Raw genomic sequence first — 14255 nt, forward strand, 5'->3', positions numbered from 1 at the left:
TATGCTATAACTAACGTAATTGGTTCCAGAACTCGCTCGGCAGTATCTGCTTCAAGAGAGATTAATCCGCTCCAGGCCCCAAAACAGCCACTTTAACACTGAAAAATTCTGTGGAAAAAAAAATACGGTACTTTATCTTACCTTAGTGTTATTCAGCATGCAGGTACCCTAAACACTGGCACATCACTATCACTTCCACTGGGAGTCTTGGCTTTAAGGTCCTCAAACAATTGTTTAGCTTTCAAAATTATAGCTTCACTAATGTTACCACCTGCCATTTCTTTCTCCTTTATCCACACTAAGAGTAAATTTTCCATCTCTTCAATCACATTACACTTTGCTTTTGCTAAGTCTAAAGATTCCTTAGCCACTTGCACGTTTTTAACTCTCTTATTCTTCAAAATCGCACATATATCAATTTAGCCATCCCATATTTATCACTAAGTTTCAATGCTTCTTCCATTCTCACGCTTTTACAATTTCTTTCTTAGTTTCAAGGGTTATTAGCTTTCACCGGCTGGACGACTCATTGTTACAATTGTATACTTGTATAACAAAATAGTTATACAAATAACGCGAATTTCACATCAAAAGACGAAATTTCAACAATAACAGTGGTGCACTGGCTACACAATGAGACAAAGATGGCGCTGACGCTCTTGTTGTGGGTCGCGTACAACAATATTCATGCGCCAGGCGAAATAGTCCCGGATTCATCCGCTGTCATTGTAGGAGCGTACGTTATAGCATTCTCAATTATAGTAAAACCGCCGTTATAGGAATATTCGTAGTAGGATCCGTTGCTATAGCATACCCCACTTATAGAAAAAATAAGAAAATCAACAAACAACTTCTAGTGATAGCAGTTTTGTAAACATTTACCCAATTTACTTTTAATATCTTGAAGGATTTAAAACTAACTACTTGTACTACAGAAAATTCTAGTTATTTTATTGATAATTTTAAACTATTGTAAAAAATCAATCAAATAGAGTTAGGAACATGAAAAATTAATGAGAAAAGGAAGATCAAATTTGATTAATAAACTGTTCTTAAAAACCAATACAGTCGTTCTTAACATACGCTAACATGGTCAGGATGTTAAAATCCATGATATGGTTGCCCCACCCCAAAACCCTGGCCCCCACCCAAACCCTGGCCCTGTCCTTATTTATCATATATAGTATACCGTGTAGTTCGAGTTTTTAAGACCAAATTATTTAAAAAATTGGGGGTCGACCTCTTAAACGGGTAATAGTTTCAGAGTTGGGAAAAGTATTTACCAGTAACTACCAGTAAACAATGGAACGATGCACTAACGCACCACCAGCTGTGAGTGTCGGTACAGTTGCGCCTCAACACAAGTAAACAGGCCAGTCTTCTCTGTTTTCACTGGAGGTAACATCTTGCTCGAGACTCTCTTCAACTAAACGCTTTTTTTTTCTGTATTTCAAGCAAATTATTAATATTTTGAAAATTATTTTTACATATTGACAATATATAGTGCAGTGTTACTTAAAGAAAATATTCTTTATTTACAGCTAGTTTAACTTTTGAAAAATACGTGTTGCCATTGTTTGAATCCAGCATAGCCTAAGAGATCAAGAAAAAGTGATTTCAATCCAAATAAAGGTGAAAATAATAAAAAAACACTTCCAACAAGGTATTAAATCAAATGCGCTTATAAAGAATATGGCATGTCGGGCATCAACTGTGTCGATACCCTGCACAAAAAGACAAATTTAAGGAAGTGATCGCGGGAGAGACAACCCACAAGAGTGTTTAAAAGTAGATCTTAATCGAGAACTGAGGTTAATATCATCTGGATTAGGGAAAAACAGATGAAAGGTGATTCAGTTTCTGGTGATTTCATTTTAGAAAGAGCCAGGAGATTTTATGAATTTAAAGACAGATCAACCTGGTTCTTCGTGAACAGAATTTGAAGATTTTGGCCAGCAAGTAAAGGCTGGTTCGAAAAATTTAAAGGAAGTGACATTTAAGTGTTGTTAGACATGGTGAAGCTGCTAGTGCTGATAAAGAAGGGCAAAAGTTTTAATTGAATTTAAAACTGATGGAAGAAGAAAATTATCTTCACAGCAAGTGTTCACGTTGACGAAACTGGGCTGTTCTGGAAAAAAGATGCCCAAAAGAACATTCATCACTAAGGATGAAGCTTCCTTTACTCCAAGTATAAACCCATGAAAGACCGCTCTCACTCTATTGCTTAGTGCCAATGCTTCAGGATTTGACTGAAGCCTATGCTTGTCTACCACTCTGAAAACCCCAGGGTGTTCAAGCAACAGAAAGTGGTAAGAACAATGCTTGAGTTTATTGGAAGTCCAACCGTAAGGCATGGGTGACAAGACAGTTCTTAATGAATGGGGCTGTTGATGTGTTTTGCCCTCTGTCAAGAGCTACCTAACCACCACAAACTCTTTTAAAGGCTCTTTTCTCCTCATGGATAATGCTCCTGGTCATGACCCTGACCTTGCCAGAAATTTGAGTATAAATTTGACTTTGTGAAAGTGTTGTTTTTGCCTCCAAACACTACATCAATTATACAGCCAATGACCAGAACAGGATCAGCAACCCCAAGAAGTTGTACATGAAGAAAAAATGGTTTAGGGAGGCCATCAGGCAACTTCCATTGATCCTGAACTAACACTGAAAACAAAGTTCTGGAAGACACAATCTAAATTCTGGAGGCTGTAAAATTGATTGTGTCATCATGGCAAGAAGTCTCAATAGAACCCCTCAATTCTTCTGGCGGAAAGCACTGTGGCCATCAGTAGTCCATGATTTTGAGGGATTGAGGATGACATGCAGAGTTGACCAGGAGATTGTGTCCATTGGTCAGTCATTGGGTCTGAAGTGGAGGAGAAGGCCGTGAAGAGCTAGGATGTCTCATGAGGAGGAACTTACTCCTAAATGACTTGAAGGAACTGGATGAGATGTTACGGGTAGAGGCTGACAGTGGTGAGGAGGAAATTGAAAGTGATGACCATATGTCAGCTAAAACAGTTGGAAAGATGTGATTTAATACTGGGAGAAGTTCAGGGAACTGGCTTCAAAGCACTCCAGAAGTGAAAACTGAACTAGTCTTGTGTCATGAGGGACTCAGTGGTCTCTTTAAACATAAGTTAATGGTGAGGAGGACAGATGTCCACAGACCACAATTGACACTTTCTTTCAGTAAAAGGCAGAGGGAACAAGATGCTAGCCCTCAGCCTTTCCACTTCAAGAAGGAGAGAGATGTTCTCATGTAGGAGAATCTGCCGTCCAGAGGTTCCTGACATTTTCATGGAAGGTGATCACCTTCCAAGCAGAAGCAGTAAAATGCTTCTCCTCCACCTCCACTTCCTTCTTTCTTTCTCCTTTCTCTCTCAAAATTTCCCCATCATAAAATGCACATCATCACCATCATCCAGAGCCTCATACACACACCTCAAAGTAGAATTTTTCCCGCCTATTTTTGTTGAAGTTAGGAAATTTTCGGTGAGCTGGAACCACTACTCAAAAACCCATTGAAACAATGGTTTCGTTAATTAACGCTTTCGTTAACGAACGACTTCTGAACGGATTGAAAGTTCGTTGAATCGAGAGGGGCCACTGTATATATATATATATATATATATATATATATATATATATATATATATATATATATATATATATATATATATATATATATATATATATATATATATATATATATATATATATATATATAATATATTAATATATATATATATATATATATATATATATATATATATATATATATATATATATATATATATGTTTCTATATATATATATATATATATATATATATATACATACATACATGCAGTGTAAGTATGCTATAACTTAACGGATCCTACTATTTAATATTCCTATAACGAACGGTTTTACTCTATAAAATTGAGAATGCTATAACTAGATAACTCCTACAACTTGACCTCGAATGAATAGGACTATTTACGCCGGCGCCATGGGGTGACTTCTCTTCCATCCCCACTTCCTTCTCTTCTCCCTTCTCCTCCACTCCCACTTCTAATTCCCACCATCATTATAAACCAGGAACCTTCTAAATGCACACCTCAAAGTAAGTGTACTTTACTGCATTTTGTTTTTACTTTGTATGTACTTTTCGGTGAGCTGGAACCAATTACCCAATATCCCATTAAAACAATGGATTCGGTTCACAAAATTTTCGGTTAACAAACGACCCTCTGGAACGAATTGTGTTCGTTAACCGAGGGACCACTGTATATACTATATAGATACTCTGTTAATGAATATGATGTGTTTCTTTGTGTATGAACCTCTGTCGTGCGTGGCAGTGAGAAGTGATACCACCCTCAGTGTCAAGACCTGACTGAATTACTCAGAATAGGCAAACTGTACTCCAAGCTTTGTCAATATATTTGTTAAACTAAAAACCAACTGTTAAACATGTGTCGAGCATGGGAGAGGCCTTATCCTAGTCAGCCTCCTCTTCTGAACCCCTTGCCAAGAAGAAAATTAAGTCGTGGACAAGGCAGTATAACGATTAATTTTTGAAGTATGGCTTTATCAAGTGTGAACAGAAAAAAAGAGAATCAAGGCCACAGTGTGTAATTTGCAGTGAAGTTCTTGCAAATGAAAGCTTGAGGCCATCAAAATTAAAAAGGCACTTTCAGACACAGCATGATGAACTCGTTGGAAAACCAGTGGAGCGTTTCCAGAGAAGAAAAGAGCAAATGAAGTTATCAGTAAGAGTTCTTAGTAAAGCAACCACTCTTAATGATAAAGTGCAACTGGCACCATATTTAGTTGCTTATTGTAATGCAAAAGAGAAGGTGCCATATACCTACGCTGAGAAGCTTATCCTTCCATCCGCTTGGGATTTAGTGCGTACAGTTCTTGATGATAAGTCGGCAGATAAGATCAAATGTGTCCCTCTCGGTGATACAACAGTTTATCGGCGGATAAGTGATATCGAGGAAGATTTAGAATTTCAGCCGGTTTCATGTCTACAGTCTGCATGAGAATTTGCTATCCAACTTGATGAAAGTACTGACATATCTAATTGTGCAACACTCTTGGCTTATGCGAGATATGCATGGAAAGATGACTTCTTGGAAAATTTACTGTGCTGCTTGACCTTACCTACACACACGTCGGGGTCAGAGATATACAGAGTGTTGAATGACTGTCTAGTTGGAAAATATAAACTGAACTGGGCTAACTGCAAAGGAATTACAACTGATGGAGCAGCAAACATGACTGGTAAAAACAGTGGGGCTGAGTAAAATATCAGAAGCAGCAGGTAATGACATTACTTGGAATCACTGTTTCTGTAAAGCGCTGACTGCCAAAGGCATCTCTGACAGCCTCAAGGATGTTCTGAATGAGGTAGTGAAAATTATCAATATGGTCAAAGGAAGTTCACTGAACAGTCGGTTGTTTGAAAAACTGTGCCCAGAAATGGGAGCTGATCATTCACACTTGTTGTATCATATACTGTAGAAGTTTGGTGGCTTTCCCGTGGCATAATTTTAACAAGGGTTTATAAGCTAGGGTTGGAGATTCATATTTTCCTTCTCGAGAAAAAATCTGATATGGCAGACTCATTTTGCAATGAGTGGATAATGAAGCTGTCATATGTAGCAGACATTTTCTCAAAGCAAAATGAACTTAATCTGCAACTGCAAGGGAAGGAAAATTATGTATTCCGACACAGTGAGGAAATAAAAGCATTTAAGAAATCAGTAATGCTGTGGCAAGCAGACTTGGAGTTGATCACCCTGTTTACTACATGTTCCCAACACTGTTGCAACACATTGAAGAAAACAGCATCAGTGAAGAAAACTTGAAGAAAATGAAACACCTTCATGCTTTGTCTGCCAGTTTTGAACAGTATTTTCCTGAAGAGAAGTTACAAGATTTAAGAAAAAAAACACTGGGTAAAAGACCATTTTGCTTTTGAGATGCCAGAGTCTGCTGTAGGGTTGAACCTAACACCTGATCAGGAAAAAGAGCTTCTCCATCTCACATGTGATCATTCATAAAGAAGCAGGCACAAGTCATCATCTGTGTCATCATTCTGGATCAGTGTTTCCAAGGAATATCCGCACTTACGTAAGGAAAGTGCCTTGATTTTGTTTCCCTTTACAACAACTTACATGTGTGAAGCTGGTTTCTCAACCCTGACAAAGCTAAAAAAAACAAAGAAAGAAGCCGACTCAATCTGCAGCCGATATACGTGTGGCGTTATCCTCCTGCAAGCCAGATTGGACCAAGATAACGAGTAACAAGCAGGCCCACCAGACACACTGAACAGGTAACTACATGTTACTTTTCCTTGTTTTACTTGTTAAAATTTACACATGCAAGTATTTTTAAATCATACTGTATGTACAGGTATGTATATCTGTATGTATGTTTGTACTGGTATAAAGGCTCATATTATAATAATAATAATTAACGGTTTATTGAAAGAGCTTGGCAGCCAGAAGGCTGAAAATATACAGTTACATATTTGGGGAATGGGTTACGAATTACAAATAATATACAAGTAACATAAGTGATACAAATAAGATATATAATAACTAGATGGGGAAAAGCTCAAACTACCGTGCATTTCAACATAGTGACAGTGCAGGAAGTAGTATTTACTGGGAGTGAATACACTGGTTTATTACAAGTTATTGATAATTTTTACAATGGTTGGGACTGGGCTGTTCTTATAGCGATCAGTTATTGCACGTATGGGCTGGATGCGGTTGTGGTGTCGAACAGCAATTCTCGGGCTAGGGATCTCAGGTGGTTCATGCTGGATGGAGGGAGGTAGACACTACTGTACTAGTACTGTACATTTGTACAAGAGACTTCCAGTAGGGTTGTGAGGGTAAAGCATAAAATCAAACTGGGTCGCAATGAAAAAAGTTTGAAGAACACTGTTCTAGAGAGTACTTCAACAGACTACCTATGTGGCAGAGTAGCACTTTGGCCATGATAAAAGAGGAACTCGGTAACCTACAGTACACTACAGTGTGAAATCGTCCTGCCAACACCATAAACATTTGGGCTAATATTCGTCCACTGGCTGTCTGTAGGTTTCCAATTTTCAATATTGCAGACACAAAAACTATAAAACCAAACGTACGACTTTATATCATTTCTTGTGCAAATCAGTACTAACGGAGTATCTCACAAATTTCGTCCTCTCCTCCTCTTCTTCTTTGCGACACAACAACCAATGATCTTCAAGTATCGTGTCATGTGACTTGTTGGCCAATCATTTTGAAGCAGCTATTTTGAAGACTCGTGATGGCGTGTGAAAAGTGCTCTCAGTTAACATGTAGATTAATGCTGCCAACGATTCTAGCAAGAACATACTGCTTTTCCACCATAATTTTTGTTGTTAATTGCTAGTGACAGTGTTCTCTTTTAGGGACTACTGAGCCGTGGGGTTAGGTTACGTTAGTTTAAAAAAGGATATTTTAAATACTGACATTATATAACAACTCAGGAAATTGGTTAGTGCTTCTTTTGTGTACATAAAAGGAGCAAAAACATTTTTTCCTGCATAATTATTTTTTTTTACTGGAGGATGTTGATTTCTCCGGAAAGGCTGAAAAAAAAACTAATATTTGTCCAGGAATGTAAAATATTAGTTATTTGTTGTTTCCCCAGAAAAAACTATCTCCAATAAAAAAAGCAGCAAAATTCATGTAGGAAAAAAATATTTTTGCTGGCAAAATCGCTCGCAGCACTTAAGTGAACGTTTACCATGCTCTCTCCCTTATCTAGCAATTATTCAGCGAGTTTATCAGAACAGTGAAGAAATCCAAATATTACAAGATCACAGTGTCCTACCAAGATCATGACTGTGTCCTTCGTGTGGAAATTGTTTAGTTTTAAGGGGAGCGTCCGGCTGAAAATATAATGAAAATTGGAAAATTACGAAAATATTCAGAATAATTCCTCAAGAAAGCTGTTGCCTATAGCTATCTGCTGACATTTTTGATTGCATAATTCATATTATTTATGTAGCTATGCATGATTGTTCTAACCCCCTCCCCTCCCTCCATTCATTATGAGGGCCCTTCTGTTTACATAGTAAAAGCTGTAGAAAAGTATTTATAATAATATTTTGGTGTAAAGTAATACCGATCACTTAGTAAAAATCAGTATCTGGCACCTTTCTAAGCTAGCTAGCAGCAGGACCAGAGTCTTGTATGCACAGTTACTCACAAAAGAAGTGAGAGTGAGGTTTGACCGTGTGTTGCTCTCACGCCACCCTATCAGCCCGTATCTCTGAATTAGTTTTTTTACCCTTCAAATCCCTAAGGCTCGGCCATTTATGGACCGATTCTAATAAAACAGAAACTCTGTAGTATGGGTTGACAATCCCTTATCCGAAATCGTTGGGGCCAGAGGCATTTCGGAATTTTTCGGTTTTCAGAATGTTTTTTTTATTTTTTTTTAATATGTATTAGCCCACCCGGGCATAGATCACTGACCCACATCAGGGCCTGGGGGTCGAAAATATAATTATAATAATAATAATAATAATAATAATAATAATAATAATTATAATAATAATAATAATAATAATAATAATAATAATAATAATAATAATAATTCATAGGTCTGGGTCGTGTTTCTCACTTTTGATCTTTTTTTCATTCTTGTATTGCTTTATTATTAGTATTATTTTATTATTACAGTACTCCTGTATTATTGTTATTTTTATTAATTTTATTATTATTATTATTATTATTAATGTTATCATATTATTTTATTTTGGTGTATTTTTATTAAAATTTGTATTTACTATGAATAATTATTATTATTATAATTATTACTATTACATTTTCGCCCCCCAGGCCCTGATGTGGGTCAGTGATCTATGCCCGGGTGGGCTAATCCCTGTTTAAAAAAAAAAAAAAGACCCACAAAAAAAACTTTCGGTTTTCAGAGCTTTTCGGTTTTCGGAATTTCGGATAAAGGGTTGTCAACCTGTAAAATAACATTGTGCATGACTGAACATATAGATTTTCTTTATATTTGTCTTGGTTTATTATTTGGTGATTTATCTTTATAAATATTTGGAGGAAAAAATGGTAGTTAGGAAAAAAAATTATGCACCCAAAACAAAAGCAACAATCAGAAATATTTATATGTCACGTTTAAGAGGAGTAAATTACCTATACTTCACGTGAATTTCAACGTAATATAGAGAGAAGTTATGGAGAAGTAGGATTTTGAAAACTGATAAGAATATAAGGGAAAAATTAATGATTAGGCATTGATAGATCATCTGGCTCAAAATATCTCTACCTACTGTGACTATTTTTCTTTGTTTCCTATACCTGTACTGTTCTCCCAACTCTACCAACTATTTCGAACTCTTTGACTATCTCACTTCTTGCCATGAGTTATTGTTATCCACACACCCCAACACCGAGATCCTCTACCTAGGGGATTTCAACGTACATCACAGAGAGCGGTTTGGCTCTGCAAGGGATGACCCAGGTGGAGCTGAGGCACTCTCTTTTTCCCTATTTAATGATTTGGAACAAATAATCAAACACCCTACATGCGTTCCTGATTGACACGATCAACTTGCTAACATTCTTGATCTTTGTTTTACCTCTAACCCCTCACACTATTCATACTCAATTTCTGCCCCCTTAGGGTCTTCTGATCACAACATTATTTCTATTAAATCAAACCGGGCACGACCACCTCCCCACCCCCCCTCTAAACGTCAACTATGGCACTATCGGAGGTCAAGCTGGCAATCCTTGAGAGAATTCTTCACCGACTTTCCTTGGGATGAACATTGTTTTTCCACTCGGGACGTCTCGGTATGTGCTGACAGCATTGCTGGGGTTACACTCGGTGGTATGAGTGCATTTATCCCATCTTCTACCAAAACTTTCACATTACAATCATGGTTTGATCGCTCCTGCTCTCTTGCTTGCAGGGTGAGAGATAGGGCATATCGAGCTATAAAACTAACTCCTTCTCCTATTACCCACACCTCTTTCAATACTTCTAGGAATCGTTGTAAGGCTATTCTTCGTAGGGCCAAGCGGAATTTTATTAAAAGAAAGACCGCTGTCCTGACTAATTCTTCCTCTAGTAAATTCTTTTGGTCCTTAACTTAAAACATCTGTAACAACTTCTGCACTCCTCTTTTCCTCCCCTCTTACGACCTGATAACTCTATAGCCAACTCTCCCCCTGACAAAGCCAACCTCTTTGGCACTTGATTCTCCTCTAATTCCACCTTAGACGATTCCCACTCTATCCCTCCTACCCCTGCACCTCCTACTGAACCTATGCACTTTCCTATAATCTCCACTCACAGGGTGGAGATTACTCACATCCAGGTTGGATGTGAGTAAGGCGCATGGACTGGACGGAATACCCCGTGCTTACTCGCCTCTTTCGCCTCTGCCTCAAAACCCAAACTTTTCCTTCTTCTTGGAAGCATGCCTTGGTTCAGCCCATCCCGAAGAAGGGTGACCATTCTAATCCCTCTAACTATCGCCCCATTGCCCTAACTTCATCCTTCTCCAAGATTTTCGAAACTATCTTGAACTCCCATTTTCTCCGTCACCTTGAACGGCTTTCTCTTTTGTCGGATCACCAGTATGGCTTTCGCCAGGCGAGATCTACTGGTGATCTGCTCTCCTATTGCACCCATCTTTGGTCATCCTATCTTAGGGATTATGGGGAAACTTTCATCATGGCCCTCGACATCTCCAAAGCGTTTGTCAGGGTATGGCACAAGTCTTTGCTATCTAAACTTCCCTCTTTTGGTTTCTCTCCCCCACTTTGTTTCCTCATCTCTAGCTTCCTTGAGAATCGATCCATGGCAGTTGTTGTTGAGGGATCGATCTCTCGCTCTTTCTCTACCAGTAGTGGTGTCCCACAAGGTTCTGTTCTTTCACCTACTCTCTTCCTTCTTTTTGTCAATGATTTACTTCACACTACAACTAATTCTATCCATTCTTACTCTAATGATTTTACTCTTCACTCTTCTTCACATTTTCCCCTTCCTCCTAACTCTCAAACTAGATCTGTTTTTAGAACTGATATCATTACTTCTATCAATGTGGATCTGTACAGCATCTCTGAATGGGGAGGTACAAACTTGGTTAAGTTCAATAGTAATAAAACTCAATATTTACCAATTACAATTTGTAAATTAGACTATCTCCCACCAATTACCATACATTTCAGGACGCTATCATCCTGCCAAATTCTGAAATAAATATGTTAGGCCTCACCATTTCCTCCAATATGTCCTGGAAATCACACATCCTTAATATAGCTAAAGCTGCCTCCCGAAAGTTGGGAATGCTGTACAGATGCAGTAGCTACTGCTCTCATATCTGGGGTGGCTCTTCTTCTGTCCAACTATTAGATAGGATGGAATCAAAGGCATTTCGTCTTATTAACTCTCCTCCTTTAGTCAACAATCTCTCTTCCCTTTCTCTTCGCCGCAATGTTGCGTCTCTCTCTCTCTCTTTTTCAGGTACTTTAACGGGCAGTGTTCGGTGGATTTGGCATCCTATGTACTGCCGGTAAGGCCATGGGCTCGTAACACACATCTTGCCTGTGGTGCCCACCGTTTCTCTGTGGATGTCGGTCACACGAGAATAACCCGTTATAGTACCTCCTCCTTTCCTCACACAACCAATCTGTGGAATGCTTATACAATCAGTTTCACTTTAAAAAGCTGGTTTTCCGGCATTTTCGTGGTGTAGATTAACACAATACAGTATAACCCTTTTCTTCTCTATTTTCAATTTCTTTCTGGGTTTTTTCGCCCCCCAGGCCCCGTTGTGGGTCGTTTGACCTCTGCCCGGGTGGGCTAATTCCCGTAAAAAATAAAAAAATAAAAAATAAAATAAAAAAATAAAAAATAAAATAAATAAATAATAACGAATTTCGTGCTTCAGTCGGACGCTCCCCTTAAGAAAAGACAGAATTCTTTTGTCTGTAACCATATGCATACCAGATCGCCCAGCTGTATCCTCCACCACAGTAGGTTAGGTTAGTTTTTTGGTGTGTTTTACTCAAACCTGACTGCTATTTTGGTGCAAATTAGCAGTTTCTGTTACAAATGAATTTGTTAAATTTTTTTTAAACCGCTAATTTGCACCAGAAATGAAGGTCATATTTGAGTAAAGCACTCCAAAATACAAACAACAACAAAAAATGTATCAAAACCTGAGGACAACCAATAAACAAATATTTACCAATATTTGGTATTACAGTATTTCAATTGTTGCCACTACATGAATGTTGGGAATTTTATAGCTGCAATAGGTAATTTTGACAATTCTAAGACACTTTTCTTCAATGGCATTTCTAGCACAAATTACATTTAAACGAGATATTTAGCATTTTATTATATATGATCTAACGTGGCGGTACACACCTAGAATATCGAACGACTGTGGAGCTCTACAGATACATTAGGTTAGGGTTTTGTTTCTCCAGTGGTTTTCGGTGTGTTTGAAGCACTTTTACCTTGATTTTAATAGCAAATCTCTAGATTCTGGGATGGGAGGGAGGCATATCTCAGAAATTACTTTTTTTGCACAAGAAATGAGGGTCAAATTCGTTCATAACCGGTCCAACGAAGTACCCAAAAGTACCCAAAAGTATATTAAATCGGGGTAAAATCTTAACGAATATATGTTTTACATCAATAAAACCTGATTAATAATGTTTTCATTGAAATGTAGTCAAAATAATGAAATGATAAACAGCGAAAAATGCTAAATTCCAAAGAGTCACCTATCCAAAATGGTGATATAATTACCGATGTTTCTGTTACTTTGGGGTATTTAACATAGCCGTAGGATTTACTTTTCGTAAGGTTAGGTTAGGTTAGTGCATCACGATGGATCTGAGTTATCTCCCTTGTTCACGAACTCTTTGTTTAGCATGCGCCAATACTGAAAGTTTTTCGCTGTTTATTATTTCATCTTACAAATTATTTTTACAAAATTACATTAAAAACATTATTAAACGTGTTTGTGTATGTATAACAGATTTTCGTTAAGATTTTACCCTTATTTTCTATACTTATGGGTACTTTTGGGTAATTCGTGGCTCCTGTTCATAACACATCGGAAAAACATAAGTTTCATCTTCCATTTCGTATAGTGGCAACAAGTGAAATTTTACCAAATATTTTCATACCATTTATTCTAGTCTAGATGTCCAATATAACAAGTTACTGTCCTTACAAAGAACGATCTTCTTCACCTCAGCAACTGTAAGAGAAACATGTATTAGCAAATAATGTGATTGAGCATCACCCAGCCAGCCTCCGTCCTTGAAGATCACCTTTGAATAAGATTAAATATTTTCCTACAACAATAAAGCAAAGGTAGTCAACTCACCCCTGAAGATGCTGTTGATGATCCGCCACATCACTAAAACATTTACATGTTTTTCGTGTATTTTAAACCTGCCTGTCTTCGATTTCTAAGATGGTAACCTTTTCTGTACCTATTCTAAGTACACATCGCCCGAGCCGAGACCTCAAGACTAACACAGCCAATGTTAGTTACTAATCCCGACAATACCATTTGACTTGTTGTTTAAGTACACGACCTCCACCAGTTAGATTTAACCAAGCTTAATAGAAATACACTATATAATTAATGGTTTAAGTTATATAAGATTTTCTCACTTAGTGTCGTCTAAATATAAAATACTTTAGCCGATCTTACCGTGGTATTTTTATAACATTAAAGGTATTGCGCAATCCACTACATCGCGTTTAAATCAGTGTTACCAACGGCCATATTTTTTAAACATTCCGGGTAGCAAGCCCAAAGAGCAATCCAGAACATCGGGTTGCTTTTTTTGTAACTCGACAAATGTATTCGACAAACTCTAACAGTAGCCTGTATATTCGGGTAACTACTTAGTAACTGTAATGCCGCAACTCGAGAGGGTTGGTAGACTTGGATATGATAAATGTAAACAAACCAGCTTGATCTGTGGCGCTAAATTTAAAGTTCAATTGTTGTGGTGGTTGTGAAACTTTTTTTTTCAGAAGAGAAGGCAACACAAAAGAGAACACTGAAAGACATGATAATTTAGATAAAAGAGCACAAAATTATACTGTACTGTTGTTTCATCTTAATGGAGAATATAAATCATGTGTTTTCTATCAATGTTTATACTTTATAGTTTATATGTTCTTTTAGTTCTTGTAAAGACAATT

The 14255-nt window shown here is 37.4% G+C and overlaps 1 protein-coding gene across 1 annotated transcript in view; it reads right to left on the reverse strand.

Moving 5' to 3' along the window:
• The window catches only part of LOC121859392, a 38463-nt gene extending 24899 nt beyond the window's left edge, over window positions 1-13564 (reverse strand). The window contains exon 1 of the mRNA XM_042356174.1: window positions 13423-13564. Coding sequence (XP_042212108.1) covers window positions 13423-13453 — 31 coding nt within the window. The 5' untranslated portion in view covers window positions 13454-13564. The remainder of the gene's footprint in view (window positions 1-13422) is intronic.
• Window positions 13565-14255: the final 691 nt, after the last annotated feature.

This window comes from Homarus americanus, unplaced genomic scaffold (genome assembly GCF_018991925.1).
Source record: "Homarus americanus isolate GMGI-L3 unplaced genomic scaffold, GMGI_Hamer_2.0 scaffold7626, whole genome shotgun sequence".
In the NCBI taxonomy this organism is placed as follows: domain Eukaryota; kingdom Metazoa; phylum Arthropoda; class Malacostraca; order Decapoda; family Nephropidae; genus Homarus; species Homarus americanus.